The 26,362-nt window shown below is 43.3% G+C and overlaps 2 protein-coding genes across 6 annotated transcripts in view; one reads left to right on the top strand and one right to left on the bottom strand.

Moving 5' to 3' along the window:
* cdc42bpab (CDC42 binding protein kinase alpha (DMPK-like) b) overlaps positions 1–23,257 on the top strand; it is a 93,922-nt gene extending 70,665 nt beyond the window's left edge. Inside the window, exons 19-43 of one of the 5 annotated variants that reach the window (XM_049589351.1) lie at positions 1,883–2,007; positions 3,173–3,278; positions 3,597–3,745; positions 3,914–4,005; positions 4,513–4,589; positions 7,654–7,692; positions 8,447–8,566; positions 9,433–9,516; positions 9,631–9,736; positions 10,009–10,145; positions 10,516–10,655; positions 10,962–11,043; positions 11,157–11,376; positions 11,740–11,802; positions 11,959–12,212; positions 12,335–12,459; positions 12,677–12,891; positions 12,973–13,070; positions 13,368–13,452; positions 13,815–13,938; positions 14,692–14,809; positions 15,399–15,516; positions 15,621–15,778; positions 16,746–16,820; positions 19,869–23,257. In XM_049589351.1, the coding sequence (XP_049445308.1) occupies positions 1,883–2,007; positions 3,173–3,278; positions 3,597–3,745; positions 3,914–4,005; positions 4,513–4,589; positions 7,654–7,692; positions 8,447–8,566; positions 9,433–9,516; positions 9,631–9,736; positions 10,009–10,145; positions 10,516–10,655; positions 10,962–11,043; positions 11,157–11,376; positions 11,740–11,802; positions 11,959–12,212; positions 12,335–12,459; positions 12,677–12,891; positions 12,973–13,070; positions 13,368–13,452; positions 13,815–13,938; positions 14,692–14,809; positions 15,399–15,516; positions 15,621–15,778; positions 16,746–16,820; positions 19,869–20,000 (3,042 nt within the window). In that variant the 3' untranslated portion in view covers positions 20,001–23,257. Of the gene's footprint in view, positions 1–1,882; positions 2,008–3,172; positions 3,279–3,596; positions 3,746–3,913; positions 4,006–4,512; positions 4,590–4,850; positions 4,899–7,653; positions 7,693–8,446; positions 8,567–9,432; positions 9,517–9,630; positions 9,737–10,008; positions 10,146–10,515; positions 10,656–10,961; positions 11,044–11,156; positions 11,377–11,739; positions 11,803–11,958; positions 12,213–12,334; positions 12,460–12,676; positions 12,892–12,972; positions 13,071–13,367; positions 13,453–13,814; positions 13,939–14,691; positions 14,810–15,398; positions 15,517–15,620; positions 15,779–16,745; positions 16,821–19,868 lie in introns of all 5 variants that reach the window. The other 4 variants (XM_049589348.1, XM_049589347.1, XM_049589349.1 and 1 more) reach the window with 4 other exon arrangements.
* A 94-nt stretch (positions 23,258–23,351) lies between these two features.
* Positions 23,352–26,362, bottom strand: part of fzd3a (frizzled class receptor 3a) — a 30,589-nt gene continuing 27,578 nt past the window's right edge. Inside the window, exons 8-9 of the mRNA XM_049590774.1 lie at positions 25,820–26,077; positions 23,352–25,712 (exon numbers count right to left, since the gene is read on the bottom strand). Of these exons, the coding sequence (XP_049446731.1) occupies positions 25,454–25,712; positions 25,820–26,077 (517 nt within the window). The 3' untranslated portion in view covers positions 23,352–25,453. The remainder of the gene's footprint in view (positions 25,713–25,819; positions 26,078–26,362) is intronic.

Here is a 26,362-nt window from a genome sequence, read left to right as displayed (position 1 = left end):
ATTGAGGAGTGATAAATTGTACCATTTCCCAAAATTCACAACATCTTTTTATCAGAAATGTTCTGCTTTACTTTATATTTGTTGGTGTCAGGCATTTCAAAATCTAAATTTTTACTGCAGTCAAAAACTGTTGGCTCTCCTGCTTGCTGCACACAAAGAGGACCTGCACCTGTATTAACAGGGCGGTCTAACTGCAACTAACTTGTTTGAGGATTTATTTTTTTAGGGTGTCAGTGTCATAAAATATGATGACAGACATTTCAATCAATTGGAAAACCTCAATAGAAGTTTTGAATGGAAAAAAAATTGGTACAGCCCTGAATGACTGTGGAGTAATAATGCAGAAAGAGAAGCTCTGCTGTGTGTGTAGAAATTAAACGGAGCTTCAGATTTAGTGCCTCTTACAAGATTTTTTCATTTTCTTGTCAGAAGTCTCTGTTACTTTTTGTTTTTAAGTTTGTACGCATCTTCCAAATCGGATTCAGCAAACCATCTTAACTCCACAAACTTGACAGTAAAATGTTTGTAAAAAATCATGTTCCCCAGGTTGGAGTTGAATCCGGGCTGCTGCAGAACTCTCAGCCTGTATGACACTCTCCCAAGTGAGCTAGAGGTCGCCCTGGCAGTTATGTATTTAAATTCCAGCTCACATGACAGACCTGTGGCTTTTTTCATACAAAGACGTTCTTGCATGAGGCCCATTGTATTATATATATTCATCTTTTTTTGTTGCCCTCATATAGCTGACACAGTAGGTTAGCTTAATAGCTACATTCGTGATTTACTATGATTTCCTTGTGTTTGATGGTCATCTCCATTGTACATCACATCTGCACATGGGGTTATCATTTTTAAACATGATCCACATTTAGTCAAACTTGTCAAAAGCTAACAGTTCAATTCTTAACTTATTGTGCTAGAGATGTTTCTATTGTTCACTCAAATCCCCCTTCAACGATTTTATATATCTCAAACTACAGTGAACACTGTGATAGCGATGTGGCGTGTTGTGTGTGTTCCTGTTAGCAACCCCACACTGCTGTTACACTGACACAGTCACTGAGAGCCCATTACAGAACGAAGCATGTGTCATTTAGAGAGCTCTTACCTAAAGAGTTACAGCACTTGCTGAAAAAGCCAGTATTTATTTCATCCCGTGTTTATGTTTATTTCAGCGACTCTCTGCCTTTTCCAGTACTATTATTTTAGGACCCTGACTCTCCTCACAGATATTCCAAACATTCGTTGGCAACCAGCTCCAGGATTGGACAGCAATTGCAAAACAATATGAAATCACTGTCTTAGCTTGCACATTACATCACAGTCTTGACAGTTGCAGTACACCAAAAAAATGTGCCCGCAAAGTGGGTATTCAAGCAAACGATAGGGCAGTTTGAGACTTGTAATGATGTCACCATGGCTATGTCTTCACACACCTCTCATATTAAACGATCCAGGGAAACTTTAGAGATTAATCACCCTCCTTGTTTCTGTGTAGGTGCACGTGTGTGTCCACACACCTCCTTGTTAGCACTTGAGTCGAATATGTGGTTGAGTGTCTGGGAGTTGAATCATAAAAACTGTCATAACCTTCAACAACACAATGATTCCTTTTCCATATTTTAGCAGTCGTCATGTTCATCGCTGAGCACCTTTGCACACACACTCCCATGAGCACCTTTACTAGTATTTACACAGCAACATAACCTGTTAGACTCATTACACAGTAGTACAGCTTTCTAATGTGATGTCATGGCGTCTATACATGAATCTATTTACCAGGTACTACTTCCTAATGACAGCTTTACGACTCAGCGCTTTTTAGTATAATGTTTAATATGAGCTGTTTTCTTTGCTTGTGTGTATGCACTTATTCCCTCAGCTGACCAGCATGTTTGAGAAGGTGAGCAGCTCCAACAGGCAGCTGGAGGATGAGATGAGGGAGCTGGCTGACAAAAAGGAGAGTGTAGCTCACTGGGAGGCGCAGATCACGGAAATCATCCAATGGTGAGACATGCACACAGGAACTTTCTCATATCTCCTGAATACTTGCTGAGGCATATACTTTCCCCATTGATGCTATAGCATAACGTGAGAGACGGCTATATTCAGTCCCTCTCTCTCACACACACACACACACACACACACACACACATACACACACTCCCATGTTGTAGTACTATATTGAGTTTCTCCATACAGTATAACTGCAGCATTTCTCACATGCCTCTGAAGATCTTAGAGCTACTTGACCCTCCCTTCCTCTCAGATCACTTCCCAGTGCAGCTGACACCTCGCCAGCTGCTCGGCTTCCCTCTGTTGGACAAGCCTGCAGTCCACACATAGCACACATACCACACACACACACACACACACACACACAGGATACATCCATCCAGACACAGGAACACACATTCACCAATGCACACGCTCACATTCCAAGCATGAACGTACAAATGTTGAGTCTGGAATGCAATTTGGAAGAATGTAGTGATTAATGTTGCCCTCTGGTGGAGATACTGTGCTACTGCAGTGGATAAACCAGGAAACAGGATCCCTCAGAGGGTGAAATATTAATATGTAGTCTTTTTTATTAAGACCTTTGGTTGTTATTGTTGTCGTTCTGAGATTTGATTGTGAAAATTATGTACAACTTCCCTTTGTGTGCATGTGATAGTGTATATTCGAGTTGGGGTCATCTTGAGTTTATGCTCTTAATACTCAGTGTTAATTCCACCTCAGTGTTGGGGATTAGTGATGTGTCCAGAGCTGCCTGCAGCCTGAACATGTGTCCATATCTGTTTGTGTTTGTGTGTGTGTGTGTGTGTGTGTGTGTGTGTGTGTGTGTGTGTGAAGTTAATGACGTGGAATTGATGATAAGACCGCTTTGAGGTCACAGCACCTAAAGAGCAAACAATTGGTGTCATGTTTTCCTAAAAGGCAGTGTTTACGTGATGTGTGTGTGTTTGTTTTTTATTTCTCTGCCATAGAATGTTTATAGAAAGGTTGAAATACACAAGTTGTAAGTGATGGGATTCTGCTGAAGTTACTTATTTTTCCAACTGTCAGAACAGTTACTTGGTCCAGTTGTAGACATTTAGTACTTACTTGTATTTCTTTTAAACATGTTTGTGTGTACAGTAATGCAAATATGTGTTTGTGTTTGTTGCAGGGTGAGTGACGAGAAGGATGCTCGGGGCTACCTGCAGGCTCTGGCCACTAAGATGACAGAAGAGCTGGAGGGACTGAGAAACACCAGCCTAGGAGCAAGAGCGACGGTAAAATACACACACATACAAACACTGTTTTAAACACCTGTAAATGCTGTTCAGTCAAATGAAATTTCTGTGTGTTATTGAGTTGCTGTCTGTAACTTAAAACTGTGAAATCAGTGTATTTGACATGCATGCATTTATTTATTTTTCTAATATCATGATGAATGTTAAGTAAGCTGAACTCTTGTTTGGCATTCTTTTTTAATGACAAACACCTCCAAAGTATAGTAATAGTGGTAAGAGAACAGCATTATCACAGGTTGCCTGATAGTTCACTTCTCTTGTTTTCCATTTACCATCTTTTTTTCCTCTCTGTTTCAGGATATGCCATGGAAGATGCGGCGCTTCGCCAAGCTGGACATGTCGGCCCGTCTCGAACTGCAGTCAGCCCTGGACGCTGAGATCAGAGCCAAGCAGGGCATCCAGGATGAACTGAACAAGGTCAAGGCCAACAACATGTCCACAGAATGGTATGGATACTTCATGTCAAAAGTGACAGTTAACTTTTCACTGTTTTTTTGTTGTTGTTGTTGTTGTTGTTGTTGTTGTTTTTTGTTTTTTTTTTTCAAGATTTCTGACAAAAATTCTTTACAAACCTCTGGATAATATGTGATGCATTATTGTCTCCTATCCACCAGCAAACTGCAGGAAGTGGAAAGTAAAAACCAGGAGTTGCTGGCTGAGATTGACAGACTGAAGAAAGAGACAGAGGAGCTGCGGCTACGAAGGGGTATGACTGAGAATATATTAAAAGACCTCTCTGCTGTCTTGTCAGTCACTGAAATGTCTTAAACTGATGCAGACAAAAGGGCACTTTTGCTTTTGTTATTAATTAATTTCACTCACAGTGGTCTTTGCAAATTTGTATTTGAAGTTCTCTTTCTTTCAAAACCATATGGGGTGATACATTTTCATGCAGTTAAATGTTCAGTTTCTTTCTACACATTAAGTGCCAAAGGTTCAATCAACACTGAACACTAAAACTTTTCATTGCGATTATCACTGTAAAAGAGGGATAACTACAACCATGGTCACAAATTAGGAGGTTTTACGTCAGCAGCCATATTTGTGAAATAAAGTCATGTGCTATGTACATGAAAATGTATTGTTACTGAGGTCACAGGAACACCCCCCACTTCTTAGAAACAGTCCTGTGACTCATTTTGTTTAAGTCACCCTTTGATGTTTTAATATCACGTACTTAACCAGTATTGTGTTATTTGTTCTGTGTCTGTAGGTGTCAAGCACCAGGATTCCCAGAATTCCTTCTTGGCTTTTCTCAACGCCCCCACCTCAGCGCTCGACCAGTTTGATGTAAGTATTCAAGACAAAAATCCTTATAGGGGCTTATTTAAATAGAGCTGGTGTGAGCAACCATGCATCTGTCTGGAATTAAAGATTTGAAATATATGGTCATAAACAACTTGAAATTCATAAATCTGTAGTTCATAAAATTCTATCTGTGCTTTTTCTTCATGCTTTTAGGTTGTTTTTTTATGCACATTAATTTTCCAAGATCTTTATTTTTGTTTTATCTTTTTATTTATTTCCTTGCTTCATTCTCTGGTACACCAGGACTCTTATTCCTCATCTTCATCTTCTTTAATTGAGTTTTGGGAAGACGTAAGTTTCTCTTGGTTAGGCAGAGGTCCATGTGTGTGTGTGTGTGTGTGTGTGTGTAACATTAGCTGTATGCTGTAGGACTCGGAGCATTATATTAGCTGAGAAAGACAGTGTAGATTTGTGTATCCATATTGTGTGTGCCTGTGCATAAGTGTAACTGTGAAGAAGAGCAGAGCCACTGCAAAAAAAATGTCAGTCCTGTCATTTAAAAAAAAAAAAAAAAAGAAGAAAGTCTAAATCCTATTGATCTTAATGCAAATGGAAAAATACATGGAATGAGATGAATTCATTTGCCTCTAATGCAGATGAATTCATTCACTTCTAGTGCATACAGTTGTTAAGATAGATATTTTTGCAGTGCTGCCCTTGTATTCAGTTGCTTGCTAGTCCTTGTAGGCTAGTGGACTATTTGAATGGCTCTACCTTGGCTTTTTGGCGCTAGAAGTTGGATTAAAGAGAACAACATATTGCTCAGTAAATATTTTTAAATCCTTCATTTACCCCCTCATCTTTTATCAGTTGTTGTTTTTTAGCCAGAAAGAGAACTTGAGTTGTCTCTGTGCTCCATACTGACTTTCCCGGCTACCTTCCCATCATCATTTGTATTTTTTCCATTTGCACCCATCCTCCTTCTCCAGCCTCCGTCCTCAATTTCACCCTTGTGGACACTAGTCTAATACTTGTACCCCAGGTGGTGCTTGTGCAGTTGCCAGGGAGCATGTGGAAAGCTCAACTAATTAACTCAACTGAACTAAGCATATTAAACTGTAGAAAGTGTGATTTAATTATAGAATTACATCCACATATTTGTGTTACAGAGAGAAATAAGTGGCCAAATATGATTACAAATTAGTGTGCTCTTCAGTAAATTTAAAGTAACAAGGAAACTGCTCATCAACCATAATCAGCTGAAGTATATGAATCCTGTGTGTTGCAGTTGTGAGTACATGAAAGCTAGTAAGCAAGCTAGCAGAGAAGTTAAAACAGTTAGCTAAAAGTAATGGATAAACTGTTGATATAGTTAGCTAAAAGTGATGGATAAACTGATGATATGGCTAGCGAAAAGTAATGGATAAACTGTTGATATAGCTAGCTAAAAGTAATAGATAAACTGTTGATATATTAGCTAAAAGTAATGGATAAACTGTTGATATAGCTAGCTAAAAGTAATGGATAAACTGTTGATATAGTTAGCTAAAGGTAATGGATAAATTTTTGATATAGCTAGCTAAAAGTAATGGATAAACTGTTGATATATTAGCTAAAAGTAATGGAAACTATTTTGTAAAGTTAGCTAAAAGCAATTGATAAACACTCAGTAGGCTATAGTTAGGTTAAAGAAATTAACAGCTCATATAGCCAGAGGTAACAGATAAACAGTCAATATAATTAGCTAAAAGTGATGAATAATCAACAGTAAACATAGATAAATTGAAAGAAATGGATAAACAGTTTTGAAATAGATTATAGAAATGAATAAACGGCTCACAGAGTTAGCCATAAGTGGATAAAGACACTAAATAGTTAACTTTAGCTAAAAGAGGATGAATGGCTGTACGTAAGTTATACAGTATAGAAAATACGAAACAATATCCATGTATGTATTGTTTAGGGATGCACCGAATATTCGGTAACCAAATATATTCAGCCGAACATTGCAAAAAAACACACATTCAGTATTCGGTGGAATAAGTGAAAAGCAAGGCCGAATAATAGCGGCGTGTTTTGATAACGCAATCAAACAGCGTGCGGTGACGGACTAAGTACTAGTACTAGTAAAATTTCGGCAGTGTGGCGATATTTTACTCCTTCCATCACCGTACTCGCATCAGGGGTCACAGACACAGACAGGAATGTATTCCTGTCAAATACGGCGGCCATAGTGCTTCGTGGCACTATGACGGAGAAGTCTGGCTCCAATAATGTCCTCTTCTTGGCGTCATGACTGCCCAGAAGTACCTGGACAGCCAAGCTGTGGCGGCACACAGGTATGTGACGTGTCAGAGGAGAAACGAGCCGCTCACATTTCTCTCTTTGTGGCAGTTAACGGTCCACAAACCTCACCGCACTTTAGGGACTGTTCTTTACTTATGGAGGGACTGTTCTTTACTTGTCAGGGGAGGAGGGTGGCTGGTTGATTTTTATTTTATTTTTTTATTTTATTTCAATCCCCCCTATGTTAATCACTTATTGATTCTGTTTTTGAAGTATGAATAAGTCAATAAGTAATTTATTCCATTGAAATATCATTGATGTATTACAGAAAAGTGATCTTTTTATAAATGACAAAAAGTTATCTTTTTATAAATGATAAAAGGCACATCTGCCTCATTTTCGCTGTGGTATCGTGATACTACTCAGAACCATGACATTTTCACTGGTATCGTACCGTGGGTCCCAATTTTGGTACCGTGACAACACTAATCTGGAGGGGGTTCATCTGCAGAAACTAATGAAAAACTAAACAACGGTATTTGGTATTGGGTACTCGGTATTTGGCCAAGCGTTTAATTTTATTCGGCTTCGGCTTCGGCCACAAATTTTCATTTCGGTGCATCCCTAGTATTGTTAATAGTGTTAATAAAGAACAAAGGCGGGGAACTACACTGATCTAATGTAATACAGGCTGATATAACCATTTTCATGTTTCTCCCTCAGTCTGTTTAACTATGTGTTTTCAGCTCTGTTAGACAGCCTTTCTGATATTCACTCATCTCTCTGTCTCTGCCACTCTCTGCCTCTCCTGCCACTGAAGCGCTCGCCATCCGTTGGCCCAGCTAGCAAAGGCAGACGTGTAAGCACCATAACTGCGCTCTGTGATCTCATTGAGCCTTTCTAAATATGCTGTCTTGTCACGGTGGTGTTTAATTTGTGTGTGCATTTTCTTTTGTATGTTTTCCGTGGCTGTCTGATTGCATGGCAGGGGTTCTGAAAAATGTTTTTGGTATCTGTGTTGTGTTGTCAAGGCATTAATGTGTTGGATTTTCCATATTTTAATTAAGTGGGGTATTGCTATGTGTGCTGCCTGTGTGCATTGGTGTCAGTGTGTTTTTTCTCTTTATTCTTCAGTGTAGCTTTGTGAATGGCCATGCATGGTGTATGGTGTATGCTTCTGGTGTGATGTGCTCCCATGTGTTATAATACATGGGGTGCAATAAAGCTGTGGTCAGTTTTCCTCTGCAGCTTTGAAAGTCCAGTGGATATGGCCACATATCTTGATCACAGTATGTGTGTACAAGCTGTTTTTCAATTGTGCATTTTGGCACTTGCTCCTTCTCTCTAAGCATGGGTGCTGCATATTGTTCTTTGGATTGTTTTGTTTAACTAACACTCTACTCCTTTCTCTCTGTTTCCTTCCCTTCTTTGTCATCTTCTTCCATCCATCTGCCTCATCACCTCTTTGTTTCTCATCCTGCTCTCCACTTCCCTTCCTCATTATCTTCTTTTATACTTCCATCTCTGTCTTGTTATCCCTCCTTTCTCACATATCCCTTCTTTCTTGTCCCTGTGTCCTCTCCTGCTCCTCCACCCTACCTCTCTCTCTTCAGGTGGACTCTATGGATAACTTCACCCCCTCCAACACTCCATCCCGGGAAGATGACCCTAAATCCCACCTCAAGTCCCGCTCGCGGTCACCCTCCATGGCTAGTGATATGGAACCTATAGAGGTTAGACAGTCCCTTAGTCTGGGAATGTTTTTTTTATAGACACTGGTGTCTTACCAGCAAGATAGATGTAGATGTCCGAGTACAAGAGGACTTTGGTCAGCTGCAATTTCCCACCCTATCATGAGTTAGAAATCCTGCTTGGGATTTTTTTGATTTAGAAGATCTGCATAGGAGCAATTAAGATTACCAGACTAGTCTGGCATCAGGAGCCTTTCTCTGAACATGGCATCTCTATGTCTGGCATGCCAAGGAACAAGAAAAAAAATGCAACTTGTCCTCATGCTAATTCAATTGACATTTTTTCAATGAAGGATCAGTTGAGTGTTATTCAGAGCAACTGACAATACTGAGTTTGTCAAATGGGTCAGCCCTTGTGAATTGCAAGTAATTTAACTATGGAGAAATGTGAGCAGAGAAGCTAAGAGAATGAGAGCATTGAGACCAGCAGTAGGCTCCAATTTAACTAAACTTGGTGTGTTCTTAGATTGCTGTTTAACATGGTGCTGCAAGTAAATGCCAGTGTCCTCATTGGGACTGGTGTTGCTAGTATAGCCAAGGTGGGAGCAGATATGACTCGCAAAATAAGAAGTAATAATGTTATCCTAAAGCCAGATGAACTAAGTTTTGATCACAAAATTAGTACACCATGGTGATCAATCTAAAATAGATATCGCCAGTTTTTACTTCGTCACCTCCATCTTTACTCTGACTTAACTCACAGAGTGTTTTGTCTTAACAGTTTCTTCTTGGGAATCTTTGGCCTAGATGACTTTTAACCAAGTTTTATGTCACTCATGCATCTCGCAAAAGCACAGCCAAGGTTCACTGTCTCGCTGTTTGATGTTTTTGTGTGTTCTGTCATGCAGTTGATAGACCATCCTCCCCGTACAGTCCAGACCCCCACCATGCGCTCGGGAGGGTACGGTAGTATTGGACGCTCCTCTCCTAAGGTAGGACACTTTTCTGAAGGATCACACTTCATCGTTGGACCTTGCCACAACAGACTTCATGTTATATTAATAACCACTGACTGTGTCTTTCTTGCTCATTCATGCACTCCGCAGCCAAAAGCACATCAGTTTGTGGTGAAGTCATTCAGCACGCCCACTAAGTGTAACCAGTGCACTTCCCTCATGGTGGGGCTCATACGTCAAGGCTGTACCTGTGAAGGTAAGGACAGGGATAAGGGAAGGTGATGAAAGAGGATGGTGCAGGAAAATACAGTAGATTAAATCTTAACTTGTGAACTGTGTTCTGACAACATGAACCATCAAATCTTTTACTTCAGTGATTCTCATATTACTCTCATGTTAAATGACTGGAACTTGAACATCAAAACTACAAAGCTAGCCTGCCTTTTTAATTTTAAAATCTGATACTCTACTGGACCAGTCAAACATCTCATTTATCTCCCTTTTGTCTCCGTCTCTCTCCTTGTCCAGTGTGTAACTTCTCCTGCCATGTAACATGTGCGGACAAGGCTCCTGCTGTGTGTCCCGTGCCCCAGGACCAGACCAAGGGCCCGCTGGGTATCGACCCTCAGAGGGGTATTGGTACTGCGTATGAAGGGCACGTTAGGGTGAGTGAGACTGACAAAAGCCCTGGTTGTCTCTGGCCCCAGTTAGTGAATTGTTGAATTGAATAGTCAGTCGAAAACAATGCAGATGTTTGCTGACCTTGAGACAAGCCCCTGTTCCTGAGTTGTTTACTTCATGTGAAACCAAATAAACTTTTACTCTCCCCACTTTCTTCCCAAATCCACACAAAGGTAAACATGAACTAAAGCTTTTGGTGAAAACTTGGATTTGAGGTTTCTTACAGAATCATAACAGCTCACACTTGAGCACAGATGCCCCAAGTGTGGAATTCAATCTGAATCAGCCACTTTTCACCTATTACAGACTAGAGGATATTTTAACTACTCAAACATGTCTTTGTGTCTGTCCTAGGTGCCCAAACCAACAGGGGTGAAGAAGGGTTGGCAGAGGGCGATGGCTGTGGTGTGTGACTTCAAACTGTTCCTCTATGAACTGGGAGAAGGGAAAGCCACGCAACCAAGTGTAGTAGTCAGCCAAGTCATAGATATGAGGTAAGAGAGGTGTAGAAGCTTTTCAGAGTGATTTATAAATACTGTATTTGCTTAGGTTTCATCTAAATATCCTTAATATTCAGCTGCGTCATCAGTCTGAAATAGTTTACTGTGCACTGCAATCAAACAGCAGCACAAGGAAGATGTAAAAATACTGTGAAATATGATGAAGAAAAACAGCAAATCATCTCATGAGAAGCTGAAATGAGAGAATATTTGGCAAATATGCATTCAAAAAATATGAATGAAGTGATTAATCGTATGCCAGTTGCATGTCTAATCTTTGATCACATTCGTGTCATTCAGGGATGAAGAGTTTTCAGTCAGTTCTGTCCTGGCCTCTGACGTCATCCACGCCAGCCGCAAAGACATCCCCTGTATATTCAGAGTGAGTTCCCTTGATTTTCTGCAACCAAAAAGTTTCAAAACAATCTAAACACCCCTAAATTCTGAAATACTATTCAACATCTAATGTGTCACCCGTCCCTGTTTTCTCCTCAGGTGACAGCGTCCCAGCTCTCCCCCTCCAGCAATCACAAGCCCTCCATTCTGATCCTGGCCGACAGTGATCAGGAGAGGAACAAATGGGTGGGCCTCCTTAACGAGCTCCACCGCATCCTCAAGAAGAACAAGCTCAAGGAGCGCTTCGTCTACGTTCCCAAGGAGGCTTATGACAGCACCCTGCCGCTCATCAAGACGACACAGTCTGCTGCTATCATAGGTGGGCCTTCAACACTCAGAAAACACAGAGTACTACAAGAGATATTATAGGAAGCAATTCAGATATGTCAGTGCTGATCAGGATCCCAGATGTACATACTCTCCTTTTATCATCTGATCTCTATGCAGTCATTGTCTCAACAAGAGATAGTTCCTTCTCTGTGCATCTGCAGCCGAGCGTAGTTGTTCCAGGTCAAGCTATTTTCACAGAAAGCTAATTAGATCAGATCGGCAGCATAATTTTTTTTTATCATGTTATGATAATAGAAACTATTAGACTGGAACATCCTCTGCACAGAATGTCCTTTTCTGTCCTGTTACTGGCATTCAAATGGCCGTCTTGCTTCATTTGCTTTGCCCTCAGATCATGAGCGTGTCGCCCTGGGCAACGAGGAAGGCCTTTTTGTCATCCATGTCACCAAAGATGGTAGGATTCACTTTTTAAGAATGTGTTATGTGTTCTTGTTCACTTGGTTCGATGACCTGTTTTATGTCACTCCCAAAACCTGTTTCTATTTCTCACTTACTTTCGCCACTTGCTTTCCCGCCCCTCCTTACTCCCGTCTTCTCCCTCCATCCTCAGAAATAATCCGGGTGGGGGACAACAAGAAGGTGCACCACATCGACCTGATTCCCCAGGAGCAGCTGCTGGCGGTCATCTCCGGCAGGAACCGTCATGTCCGTCTCTTCCCCACACAGGCCTTGGACGGCCGCGAGACCGAGTCCTACAAGCTTGCTGAGACAAAGGGCTGTCAGACCATTGTCTCCGGCCCCGTCCGCAACGGCTCGCTCACCTGCCTCTGCGTGGCCATGAAGAGACAAATCATATGTTACGAGGTCAGAAAACACTGTTTATTAGACAGTCGACCAGCCCTCCATATAATTATTTATTTCAAGCTCACTTCAGTGCTGTGTTATTTTGTTCCTTTAATCTCATTCATATTATTTGCCCCCTCCAGGTGAATAAGAGTAAAGCACGTCACCGTCGGCTGCGAGAGCTACAGGCCCCGGGGCCCGTTCAGTGGATGGGTCTGCTCAGCGAGCGTCTTTATGTTGGGTATCAGTCTGGCTTCACCCGCTACAGGTACTCCACCTGTTAACTGACTGATCTAAATACAGTGGAGATGTTCCTGTAATGGCTTGTTATGTCTGTTTGTGCTGTATATCTCTGAAATTGCTGTCATTTGTTTATTTATTACAATTTATTCCCTGCTGAAATTATCAATACTGTGTAAATGTCATTACTTTTTTGATTAAATAATGTTAACATAATAAATCTAACTTTGGGGTAACCCCCACAGTGTCCATGGCGACATGTCCCCAGTCAGCCTGCTCCACCACGAGGACCACACCCTGGCCTTCATCCCCCAGCAGGGCCTGGACGCCCTCTGCGCCGTGGAGATTTCTAGCAAGGAGCTGCTGCTGTGCTTCAGCGCCATCGGAGTATATGTGGACTCCCAGGGCCGCAGGTCACGTCAGCAGGAGCTGATGTGGCCAGCTGTTCCCAACTCTGCCTGTGAGTGCAGGATTTAATGTGAATTTATATTGGTGTTGAAATGAGGAGGCAAGTTTAGAAACACAGTTTTCTTTTGCCCAGGCTACAACGCCCCCTACCTGTCGGTGTACAGTGAGAATGCTGTCGATGTGTTTGATGTCAACACCATGGAGTGGATCCAGACCATCCCTCTCAAGAAGGTCAGTGCTGTGGAGTGAATATGACCGAAGCTTCAGCAGCAGTAGAGTGTCAAGTAGACACTGGTCAGCTGGAGGCATCTCTGGCTCCACCTGGTGGAATAGATAAATAAATCCTGTTTGCCCCTGTCACCATAGTAACCTGACTTCTTCCTCTGATTTCCCTGCTGTATTAATAGATTAATAAATTCCAGATTTTGATGTTTTTTAAGAGTAAATCTTCTAGAATAAAACACATGATGACTGATCAGAAATCCTTTCAGAAAATGAAATAATAATAGATTTCTCTGCTCCCTTCAGGTGCGACCTCTGAACGTTGATGGCTCTCTGAACCTGCTGGGACTGGAAACAGTCCGGCTTATCTACTTTAGAAACAAGATGGCCGGTAAGAACTCCTAAATTGATTGTGTGAAGTATCACATGGCTTAAAAACTACCAAAATGTCCAGAATGACACAATATAAGCTTTATTCTACTGCAGTGCAGTAAAGTAAAGGGTTATATCTGGCTGTTGCTGTCTATCAGAGTTTCCACAGTTAGCTCCAGCAGGATATATCACTGCAGTAATCACTGCAGATCTTTTGTCACTGAGTAACCTCTTCACTGCTCTTTGGACATTTTGTAGAACACAAACAACTTGAGTAACAGTAGAAAGTTTGACATGCCATTCTCAACCACCAAAGTAAATTTTGCAACACTTTGTAGTCTATCATGCAAACATGCCTGTGGCTTTGCTATGATCTTCCAGAGGGTGACGAGCTGGTCGTCCCAGAGACGTCAGACAACAGTAGGAAGCAGATGGTTCGCAGCATGAACAACAAGAGGCGCTTCTCCTTCAGGGTGCCCGAGGAAGAGCGACTGCAGCAGAGGAGGTAGGTAACCTGCAGCACGAGGCAGCACCTCTCCACTGCGCAGAGGATCATACTTGCTGTCTACCACCTGAGATTATAGCAGTTTTACTAAATATTTTTCACAGGTTTTCTTGACGATTGTCTATATTTTAGCAATTCTGTTGCCAGGTTACATCTCGGCTTCTTGTGCATCCTCTGTGTTCTACATTTTTTTTATCTTGACTTTCCTCCCTGTCCATGTTTTCATGTGGAATTTCATAACTTTTTAAATGGTATTTCTCCTGGAGCAATTAGCAACAGTACTGGCACCACACCTTTCAAGTGCTCTTTTCTTAAAAAAATTTAAAAAAAAATGCATACTCATCATGCATATGTTGGGAGTAGGAGCTAATCATTTTCAACAATGTAGAATCAACACTAAAATCACCAAATACACTTGCTTGCACAACTGCATTCTCATTAAAGAGCATGCGGGGGAGCCAAAACCAATATTACATGATGTAGATGTTTGTCAGCAGTCGAAAAACCAAATGGAAAGCAATTTACAGCAACATTGTGCCTGTTGCCCTGAAGGTACAATTCATGGTTAATGGAGGAGAGCACTAGATGAGTGGGCAACTAAAGCCACATTTTAGTTTCACTCAGCCGGACGCTCTGCACTGCTGCACTCAGTCTGTTCCAGTCTCTTTGTTACTCTGAACCTTTCTGTGCCTTCGCTCATCTGTTGTGTGTGTGTGTGTGTGTGTGTGTGTGTGTGTGTGTGTTTGTTTCCAGAGAGATGCTGCGAGATCCAGAGATGAGGAACAAGCTGATCTCTAACCCCACTAACTTCAACCACGTGGCTCACATGGGACCAGGAGACGGGATCCAGATCCTTAAAGACCTGCCCATGGTAGATACACGTATACACACCTTTAAAGACTTGTGTTAGCAGACTGGTGCGTTCTGTAGAAAACACACAAACACAAGTTAAAACCACACAGGAAATAAGAACAAGTATACACATAGAGGCAAACGACACATACATGTACATATTGAAACAGACACATATAGACCATGTGAGCTTTGTGTGTTTGCAGACCTGCTTCTACAGAACCAGCACCCCCCCTTCATCCTCTATCCTCCACTATCTACTGTAGCATGCCAACACTGGGATAAGAGCAGACAGAGATGCACAGTTTCCAGCTTATTTCCTGTTTTATAAACTAACCTGTAGGATTAATTGAATAATGTAACGAACGTCTTCACCCTCATGTTCCCCCGCCCTCTAAAGTTGACCCATCTCACTCCTCCTGACCACCTGTGTGTTTATAGAGGCCAAGCATGCTTGTCTATCTGCATGAATCTCAGTGGCCAATCACACGAGGGCCACGTATGTATTAAGCTGTGTGAGCATGTAGTGTGTATCACTGCACCCTCCTCACTCCTGTCCCCTGCACTGCACTCTGTGTGTGTGTTTGCTCTGTGTGTGTTTAAACCAGAACGTCCGTGTTCAGGAGAGCCGTGCGGGCTTCAGCGGTTCAGTCAGCATCCCCTCCATCACCAAGAACCGGGGCGAGCCGGGCCGTTCCATGAGCGCCAGCAGCGGACTGGGCATACGTGAGTAACAGCAATCCTCTCAGAGCCACTGTATCAGACTCCATCCCTGCAGCAGGAACCATTATGTTCGGTGCTTCTCTCTGACGTCCTTCTCTTTTTTCCAGGCTCATCCTCCCAGAACGGCAGCGCTCTCCGCAGAGAGCTGTCAGGAGGGAGCTACGGATCGAAACGGCAGACCATGACCTCTCCGTCTGAGAGCTCCCTGTCCTCTGGAGGAGGCATGGACTGTGGTGATGCTCCTCTCTCACAGTTTGACAGAGAGGTCAGTAAATACATAGACACTTAACATACAGCCTCACGTGCGGTTGACTGTAAATAATGTCATGTAAAAGACGATCTTTAAGACAGGACTAAGAGTTTGGTATGGATGGTTTAAACTACTAATCTTGTATTAATTGCACACTAGTGTTTGTACTAACTGTTGGTTCAAATCAGGGCAAATCTGCCATTTTATAGATGTGACTACAGAGTTAATGTCAGCCCAACATCAGCTTTGTATGGACAAATCCAAATGCAGATGATGATTGTTTCCTTGCCGTGCGATTGTAGAAGCTAGACGTGAAGTTACCAGATATTTAAAAAGCGATCACATTGTTCCCCATTGAAAGAACTCCTCCCTCTATCCCATCCGTCAACAAACATCCCGGCCTCTGGGTGCAGGCCTCTCACCTCATCCCACCTCTCCGACCGATTGGTTAGCTCCCTGTTATAGTGAACGCAGTCAGCTCGCCTCTCCCAGTACAGACTGTTAATGCCCACCCATGGGACCTGCTGTAGGTTTAGCTTGGGCTAGTTGTTGCCTCAAATTACCAAAGGAGACTCTGTGTCGCTAGTGTTTATTATATCTCTTTATCCGTTTGAACGCATCTTCAACACCTGAAATCTAAGTTGAGTCAGCTGTTCACGTAGCTACCCTGCAACACTGGTGATGTAAACCTTCAGACACAAATAGAACGTCTTGGATCAAACAGTAACTACAGTAGCTTTTGCGGTTTTGGGCAACTTCTACCCCCATCCAACCCCCCCACCCTCAAACCGCCTGCCATCCCTCCTGTGGCTTCCCCCATCCTCATGGCCCATAAGCCTGGACGCTGTCAGTTCCATTTTGCCCCATTCCTCGCCTCCCTCCACCCTCACTCAGCTGTGCCTCGCCCTCCCTGCCTCCCCACCCCTCCCACCCCAGCATGTTGTCTGTGGGCTGGGCGCTGAGTCTGAACTCTCCTCTGCAGTGGCAGGCAGTCTCACCGTCGGAGAAGACCCCCGATCTGAAAAGGGCTTTAAGGACCCTGCTTAGTAAGATGAAGGTAATGTCAACAGCTGCAACGACCGCACCAAACACACAACTGAGAGCACCGTGTCACTGAGTACGCACCCACATGCAGAACACACTCTATCATGTCAGTATCTGTGAACACATTAGCATGGGGTGCATTTGGAACATAGATATATAATCACATGTTGTCAGGGGAACTTTCGCCGTGCCACAGCTCTCGCTGCACCATCTCAGCCCCGTCACATCAGCAGCATCTTGTCATATCTTTCACCGGAGCATCAGCTGCACCATCAGTCTGTCCTTCACCTGGCCTCTGTCATTTTTGGTTGCTGATTTAAATGGTGCAACGCTGCTGCTCGGCAATTTTTCTTCCCACAGTCACAGAGCATGTCTGCTTCCACACAGCTCCCCGACAGCCTGCCCATGTTTCTAACCATGAGCTGTCCAGCTCAGAGCACAACTAGGCCAGACGGATATGGAATAATAAGTGCGCTGTGTAGTCAGGGTTCCACCAGGACCCTGCAGGATGTCACTCTGACTGTAATGATAAAACCCCAAACCTGACAAAGTGATTACAGATTGGATTGGACTACATCACAGCAGCTGCATGGTTTGGAGTGATTCTGGTGCACACCTCTGGATCAAATGACAATGACTGATTAGTGAATATGGGTGGAAAGGCTGAGTGCTTTTAAACGCAGTGTCACATAGACAAAGATCTTTACACAATGTAGCTGGGCAGTGCTCCTCCCAACACACACACACTCTGCTGGACCTGTGTCGTCAGCTTTAAAGAGCAAATGTATGAAAACACACAACTGCCCATCTGCATTGACTTGTGAAAGGCTCTTGTATGTGTGCTGTGAGTAACAGATGGCTGGTGTGGTATTTTCTACGTTACAGTGTTGAGTGTGAAGAGGCGTTTTCAGACCAAACAGTTCTGCAGAGCTCCCCTGAAAACTGTGTCCCTTAAAGGGCATTTGTTCTCTCAGCATAATAGCATCAGTAAGAAAGCTTAAGTGATGTGAGCCGCACTATTTCGCTTTGACGAGTCAAAATCACGTTGTATTTCCCATTGTGTGTTTACTGTTGTTTACACAGCCACATTTTTTTAAAGCCTAACATACTCTCATTCATTCTAAGACAGAAAGAAATAAAAACCCTCTGTGCGTTTTAGTCACACATTCTTGTCAATTAAGCATCAATGTAACAAAAGATTAAAGCCAAAGAAACTGTATTTTTGAACAAACTTTACATTTTGGATTTTGTCGCCTAAACTTGCCACCAGCCTCCGTTGGTTAGACCCTGGAAACGAGAGATGAACTGTTTCAAAAATGATGATTTCTCACTAAGATAAGTGCTGGTTGGTGGAACAGATACTCCCCAAATTTAACACACTCTTACTCACTCCACTGCACCACCAGTTTCTCCTCGTTTTCCACAGAACAAAAGCGCTGAGACTGTTCACGTTGTTGCGCCTCCATGTTTACTGACTCCCGTTTGCCACTTCCTGTTTGGTGTTGCAGGGAGCCCAGCTATTGGTTAATGACGATGTTCATTTAAAACTATCCGAACATCGGGGCGTCGGTGGCTTAGTGGTAGAGCAGGCGCCCCATGTACAAGGCTGTTGCCGCAGCGGCTCGGGTTCGAGTCCAGCCTGTGGCCCTTTGCTGCATGTCATCCCCTTTCTCTCTCCCCCTTTCACACTTAACTGTCCTGTCCATTAAAGGCAAAAAATGTCCAAAATATCTTTTAAAAAAAACTATCCGAACATGAAGACGAGAAAAAGCCTGACTTTTATGATCACCTTAGACCAAACAATCAAGATCATGGAAGCGCACACAAACTCCTGATTTTATTCCAGTGTTGGAAATTTGTCTGCAACAAGGAAATCACTTGAAGTCATTTGGTGTAAGGCTGAAATAAAATGGCATTTCCATTGTTGCACTGGCTCGTGTGTTCAACCAATCACAGTACGCTAATGTCACTCGGGGCTCCTCTTGTATTGGCAGAGCACACACTCTGACACAGGAGCTAAAAAGTTCCCTCACAGAAACTACAATCGTTCTGGTTTTTGCGGTGCGGACAGAACAAGACGGGGAGTTCTCAGAGCTGTGAAAAAGATCCTCTGGTCCGAAAACGCCTACATCGTGATGTTTCATAGCTCCACAGTGTGTTTGACTGCAGCCATAGATGGTAGGAGTGAGACAGCAGGATGACTGTGCTTCTCAGTGTTTTATAGGCCAGATGTGTTTAGATTGGATCCAAACAGGAGATTATTATACATCAAGGACGATCAAGTGCAGAGTCACTGAGCAGGAAAAAGATGTCTTCATACAGCATATGAGATCATTATAGATGCTCTAACCTGAGGACATTATCACTGAACTGGAAAGGGAATCATACACAGTGCACCACACATGTTTGGACCTAATTCTCTCCTGTATAAACCTTCATTTGTTAAAGAAAGGAAGGAGTAGCAGGTATCATGTCTTTTGGTTAAATTCAGCACATGAGGATGTGAGTCATACTGTATGTGTCGCACAGTATGAAGGTCTAACCCACATCCCCCCTCATCTGGCCTGCCTGCATGTTTGTTTTCCTTTAGCTGATCATTTCTGGTCAATTGAGCTGTTCATCTGCTGATGATGTGGAATGTAGTGGAAGATGAGGTGGGGGCGGGAGCAATGTGATTCAATCTGACGGGCTACATCTGTCCACCACCCAAAACAGCAGATTAATAAGCAGCAGAGAGAAAGGTTATTTGGTTGGGGCTAGGAATATGCATGCTTAGCCAGCGTAGAGCAGTGAGCCATCATCCCCCTAATGAGAGCCCAGACAGGAGGACTCATTTAAAATATACAGTGTCGTAGTCACTTATTTTATAGCTGTATCTGCCCCCGCACAGACACGTAGTCTCCAGTCTCCTGAATTTAAATTACAAATACTGTAATATATCTTGTAAAGTACGTCTTACATCATCTAATTTGTGTGCTTTCCCCCCGTCTCTTTTCTTTCCCCCGAACTTCACATTCTTTCTTCATCTCCAACTCCCTCCTCCTCCGCTCTCCTCCTCCAGGACTCGGACTCCCCCCGTCACTCCACGGCCTCCAACAGCTCCACCTTCAGCAGCCCCCCCAGTCCGGCCTCCCCACACAAGACCAAGTCCCTGTCCCTGGAGAGCACAGACCGCATGGGCTGGGACACATGAGCCTCCGCCAGCCTCTCGCCTCGCTCAACTCCACCAACTGACCGACCGACAGCACAGGACTCCTCTCCCTCCTCCCCTCCCCCCCACCACCTCCTCCACCGCAGCCTCTCGCATCCTTTCTGAATATTTCCCCCCTCACTGCCCGGAGAACTGCACCTCCTGACGAACATTTGTCCCACTTTACAACCTCAATTTGTCTCTCATCGTACTTCCAAGACGGGGCAGAAACACTGAGAAAGAGTGTGTCGTCTCTTTGAGGGAAATCCTGAGGGAGAAGATACGTAAAAGGAGTGTACATGTGGGTGCTGATGTTTGAGGGTGCAAATGTGTGTGCGTGCGTGTGTGTGTGTTGAGAGAAGCTGTATGCGCTCGCCAGCGTGTGTGCATGTGTTTATTCAGAAAGGGCATATGATATAGGAATGAGAACCTCCCGACTCGGCTGTTTTTTTTGCTATCAACTGAAGCGTCGAGCTCCGTCGACACCACCCTGTCCACGGCCCCATTCAGAGACTCTAAAACCTCACGATGCAACAAAAAGAGAAGAGGATTATTACTGAGAGAAAATGATTTGTACTTGTACATAGGACCCTTTGGGTTTTAGGGGACGATATTTTAATTTATTTATCAATCTTAGACGAGGAAAGAGAGGTTTGCTTCATGGCCTGAATCAGACGGGTGGAGTTTAACCCCTCCTCACTTCCCTCCTTTGCTTTCTCTTTGGGTGCTGCAAAAATTGAAAATATTAAAAAAAAGAGAGAGAGAGAGAGAGACAGAAAGAGAGAAAGGAAGGCAATGATTTTTTTTTCTTTTGCTCATGATATTAAGTGCAGTGACTTTATAATATTTTTAATTTTGACCATCAGCAAAAAGCTACAAGTAGCGTTAATAATGATAATGCCGGCTCGTATGACATCACATTTCCTCTGTGCTACTCTCTTCCTCATTGGATCCGGTGCAAGCGACATCATCCAGCAGCCCTGGACGTGTCCTCCATTGTAGTGTAGACGCTCCACTTTGCTGTACAACCAAACTGACCAACTCACAGGTTCCCATCACAATAATGTACATAGGTTCAAAGTAGAGAGTAATATATGATAAGGAAAATACTATAGAGAACTACACGGGAAAGACAAAAAAAAAATCCTCTTTGACTTTTATTTTCCTTTTTATTTTGTTCTGAGTGATTTGGGGTTGTATTCACACAAAAAGCCATTTTAAACCACTTTTCCAGTTTTCTTTCTTTCTTTTTTTTTTTTTTACCGATGGATTTTAGATTTGTTTTATATTGTATGTACGACACGCATTGTGTGTGTGTGTGTGTGTGTGTGTGTGTGTGTGTGTGTTTTTTTTCCCCACTTGGTTTGCGTTTGAGTGAAGAAATCTCATGTATGGATCGACACTACTGCCCGTACTGTAGAGTGAACACGTGCATTTATCACACATGTATCCGCACACACACATGCTGAGGTGGTGTTTTTATGCAGCAAATGCCTTGTCCTGCTCCTCCTCTGACTGCCAGAGGGGAAGTGGCTCCGATCATTTAATCAACACTTAATGTGTGTGTGTGTTTCTAAATTGGCTGTGGTACCTGGATGGGAAGATCAGTCATTCCGCTGAGCTTGATTTAACCAAAAATGGACAAAAAGAGGGACATTGTTTAGTCTTTCTGACAGCCTTTGCATATTCTGAGAAAGGTTTGCTTGATTTGTCGATTAAAAAGCAACGTTTATGAGCTCTTGATTTAAAAAAAAAAAAACAAAACAAAAAAACACTAAATGAGAATGTAAACACTTAAAAGTCAGCACCGTTTGTCTTGATGAAACGCAGATAAAATAACCTCTGCTCTACCTGTTGTCTGTAAAATGAACAGGGCTGGATCTGTAACCCCTCCCTGCAGGCTGTGGTTCTTTGGCAGGGTGGAGAGGCCTCTGAAAGAGCATTATACAGTGTGGCAGCTCCTGGCTGCAGAGCAGGGCATTCACAGCCAAAAACCTGTTACCTCTGTTCATCTCCTTCAGCTCACACACAGATAGAAAAGCATTTTACTTGAGGAAATCGCTTCACAGGGCAGGACGAGACTGTACGGAGCAATGCGCACGGAGCTGCAAACTGTCCTGACATGAAACACTAACTACACCGTGGTCACAATGTGGTATTATCTGTAAGAAGAACGCACATATTGTACTCTAATACTGGCCTGTTGTTGGTGACGGTGCAGAGTTACAGTACAGTGTCCTCCAGAATCCTCCGGTTTGTTCCGCTTGTCTTGTTTGTGAGAAAGGGAAACAAAAACAAGTAGTTTGGTGGTCATTCCTCGCCTGGACTCCCCTGTCGAAACACAACATAGCTCTAAACAACCCATTCCAAGTGTTCCTTTAGTATTCCATTTTATATGAAGAGAGGGAGAGGTCCGGAGCACCACAGTGCGACCCAGCTGGTTTTATTCCAAACAACCATCTCGTAGAAACGTGGAGCTCGTGAGTCTCCTTAGTTCCTGCAGAATGTATGACAGGGGCGACTCAGCCAGGTGTTTTATTATTGGCCCATATTGTACAGAAGTGACTGTAGACATCCCAGCGTAAGGAGAGGGGAAGAGAAACTCAGGAAACGTCAGAACCAATGAATCATTTTCATTTAGATGAAAATGAGTTTGTGTAATGGATGGATGGCTGCAGTGAGTGAGTGAGGGACACATGATGTACAGTAGATGTGACCTGGGTGGAGACAGCAGGAAGAAAAGGAGGAGAGGACTAGAAGATACAAGAGAAATGTTTTCAGGGGTGACGGGTGCCAGGTGGTTTGATGGCTGAGGTGCCACAGTGGTAACATTTACAAGGAAGAAAATCTAAAAAAAAAAAAAAAAAAATTCAAACGCCTTTGCATTTCAGTGAGGTCTTATTTACAGTACCTTCTATATTATTTTGCTCTTTCATATCATATTACACTTGTTTTTTTTTTTTTTCTAGAATTGCTTTGTAATAATTTGTACAGTTTTGCATGTTATAGATGTAATCATTTTTGTTTTCGGTTTGTTGTTTTACTTGGACTTGCTCCTTTTTGAACGGTTTGGGCGTTTTACTGAGGATAACCCACTACAGGTGATGTAGATTCTTTTTTGCACAAAAAAAATATTTAAGGTGTAAGGTCAAAACAAAAAATAATGTATGGAACTGGCTGCCACACTTATGTGGAGAACTCATTATATTAACCTGACTCCGATGTATTTCAATAAAGCGGAGGGCTGTTACAAATACAAACCCAGTGTGTTACTGTGTGGTCATTAACTCTGATAAATGTCTGCTCTTTTAAAAAAAAACTTTATTACAAATCAACAACAAAAGTTCAGTTTTTATATCTATACAGGTTTTGCCACTAGAGGAAATGTTGCGCTAACATTTTACAGTAGCTATACATGTAAGGACACATTTATAAACAGGACAAACTACTCAGAATTTGACTCTAATTTAAGGGCGATCTATCTATTCAAACTGTAAAGGTGTGTTCAGACACAATGCTACACAAATTTGACCGCTCAACCATTTCATGTTAATGTGCCCCAAACAGCAGCTCTACCAGCTAGCTACATATGTTAGCTAGAAACAGACACCTCAGACACACATTTTTCACTCAAGTTAAAATATTTACTTGTGTCTTTCTACTTTCTAATCACACAGCCTGTCAAATGAGCTTAGCATTCTGTCTAAACACAGTCATAAGGCAGGAGTTTGGATTCAGCTTTATTCCTGTATTTCAGCCCTTGTGTTCTGGCAAACAGACTTATTTCCTCTTATCTTTACATATGTCATTACACCAAAGTAATGAAGTACCGCAATAAAAAACAAGTTTTAAAATGAGACAAGGCTTTTGTAAAATGCAGGAGTTGTGTACAGTATTTGTAGAGAGTGCTTGTCAGAGGTCGTTTGTTCCCTCAACGTCTTGCTCATTTGTTACCTTTCATGTAGAGTTTCAACTCGGGTGTGAATAAATTACCTTTATAAATAGAGGCATCAGCAGGTTAAAGGGACAGTTCACACCAAAATCAATTTCCTCTTACCTGTTTATCAATCAGATTAGATTGTTTTGGTGTGACTTGAAGTGTTCGAGATATCAGTCATAGAGATGTCTGCCTTCTCTCCAAGCTCAGCTTGTGGTGCTCAAAGTGCCAAAAACTACATTTGAAAAACTCAACATCAATGTCTCTTTGCAGAAATCATGACCTGGTTACTCAAGATAATCCACAAATCTTGCTGTAGGGCAGTTTCATGTAGAAACTTTCCAACTGTATCACTGTGCAGAAGGAAGTGCGCATCTACTGCGAGCTCACCTAGCACCACTGAGCTAGCTAACATGACAGCTCAGCTGAAGAGGACGCCATTAATGTTTTTATCTCTCGCTGTCACCAATTTAAGCCTCTTTCATGAGTAGATGCACATTTCCTTCTGCTTGGTGATATGCCTGTCAGGTGTAGTTTGGAAAAGAGAGAAAATAGTTCCTTCAGGAAACTTTTTACAACAAGGTCTGTGGATTATTTTGAGTAGCCAGGTTATGATTTCTGGAGCGAGACATTGCTGTTTAGTGTTGAGCACCAAAAGTGATGAAGAGTGCCATCTAGTTCCATTATATTGGAGAGAAGGCAGACATCTCTATGGCTGATATCTCCAACACTCTGCAACTCACACCAAAACAATCTCAACTGATAAACAGCACTACAGGTAAGAGGAGAAATATGTATTTTTGATTTGGGGGTGAGCTGTCCCTTTAGGTTAGCAGAAATAAATCTGAAGGTGAATTAATAATGGACATGTATGTGGCTGAAGATGTGCACAATAGTTGTAATAGTTGTAGCCAGTAAACCTTAAAAAAATACCCTGCTTCCACCCTCCCCAGTGCTACACAGCACAGACTAGAAGAGAAGGCTCGTCCTGTCTGATGTCCATCCTTCAGTCTTTTATACAAACAAGTACAGTACGAGTAGAAAACAATCCAGTGCAGTCTCAGTGTTGGTCACATTGTGTTCTGGCTCAGTGACGTAGGTCCGACAGTGAAACCTTGTCGTCATTTTCCAGTGTTGGCTATCACAGGTCACAGTCAGCACCGTGAAATTCATTGTAGGTTTGTGACCTGGACAAAAGTCATCGTGAACTTCAGTTTTTTGGGATCAGCTGGCAGGTGGAGTAAAGCTGAGAGGACATTTTAAGGCATCGATCCACACTCAGTCCTCTGGATCTGGCTGGATGTAGCCCTAGTTTAGCTAACGTCATCAGTAAACTGTGCTTCAGCTCTGAGCTCCCAAATTCAGCAGGAGGGGACACCACAGTGTTTGACTCTCTGCGTTCTGTCTGTTTCCTGTGGATCCTCACACATTCTTTCACTTTATAGAAGAAGATAAGTCATTCCTACTTTCACTTGTACCCATAAAGTCACATCTTCTACAGGAGAACCAGAGACCCTGTTCAGGCTGTCGCTCCGTCCTCCTCCAGGACTCTGTGAATCCCGTTTCCAGGGACACCGAGAACAGCTTGGGTGGTGCTGGTGAGGTCCCTGATGCTGCTGTGCCGCGACTGGCTCTCAAGTCGTTGGGTGGAGCCGTGTCGTGACAGGCTGTCCAGGCGATTGGTGCTGCAGTGTCTCGACTGTGATTGGTCGTTGAGGCGAGGCATGCTTCCGTAGGGCAGACGGTCGTCTGCAGCCCGGAAACTGGAGGCCGTATATCTGGCACAAAGAAAAAGAAGCTTGAGAATCAGGAGCAGGATTCTCTGTGGACAAGAGGACAAAGACAGAGCAGCACTGTGGACACATCTGACAGATATGAGACCCACCTGCCATCTCGAGAGCGGTGCAGGCTGCCGTGGTAGCTGCTCATCTTGGAGCGTGCACTGCGGACCGAGCCAGCCCGGCTGGTGCTGGCACTCGGCGGCTCGTCCAGCATGGCCAGGTGGGTGGACGAGGCATGGGTGGAGGTCCCCTGGGTGGACGTGCCCCGTGACTTCCTCACGATGGGCGTGTTGGGGTCCCTGAGCAGCAGCTGGGCGAAGTCAGGCTCCTGGAGCACCTGTCGGCTCTCGTTGACCATCCCACTGCAGCAGGGGAAGGAGGAGGGCGGGGAGGGAGTGGAGCATGAGGAGGAGGTGGAGGAGGAGGAGAGTGGAGGAAGGGAGGGGAGGGAGAGACGCAGGAGGGTAGGGAGAGAGAGGGGGAAGGTGGTGGGTTTGTGGGTGTGGTAGAAGAGAATGGAGGAGTGTGTGGAGCAGGCGGTGGGAGAGGGGGTTAATGCTCTGAGTTTGGAGGGGAGGGGAGTGAGCGCAAAGAAGGGCCAGTGTTCACCACCAAGCCACACACACCTACACACACTGCTGCATCAT

This window comes from Epinephelus fuscoguttatus, linkage group LG11, assembly GCF_011397635.1.
Source record: "Epinephelus fuscoguttatus linkage group LG11, E.fuscoguttatus.final_Chr_v1".
Taxonomy (NCBI): domain Eukaryota; kingdom Metazoa; phylum Chordata; class Actinopteri; order Perciformes; family Serranidae; genus Epinephelus; species Epinephelus fuscoguttatus.
This window is presented reverse-complemented; position numbering and strand designations above follow the sequence as displayed.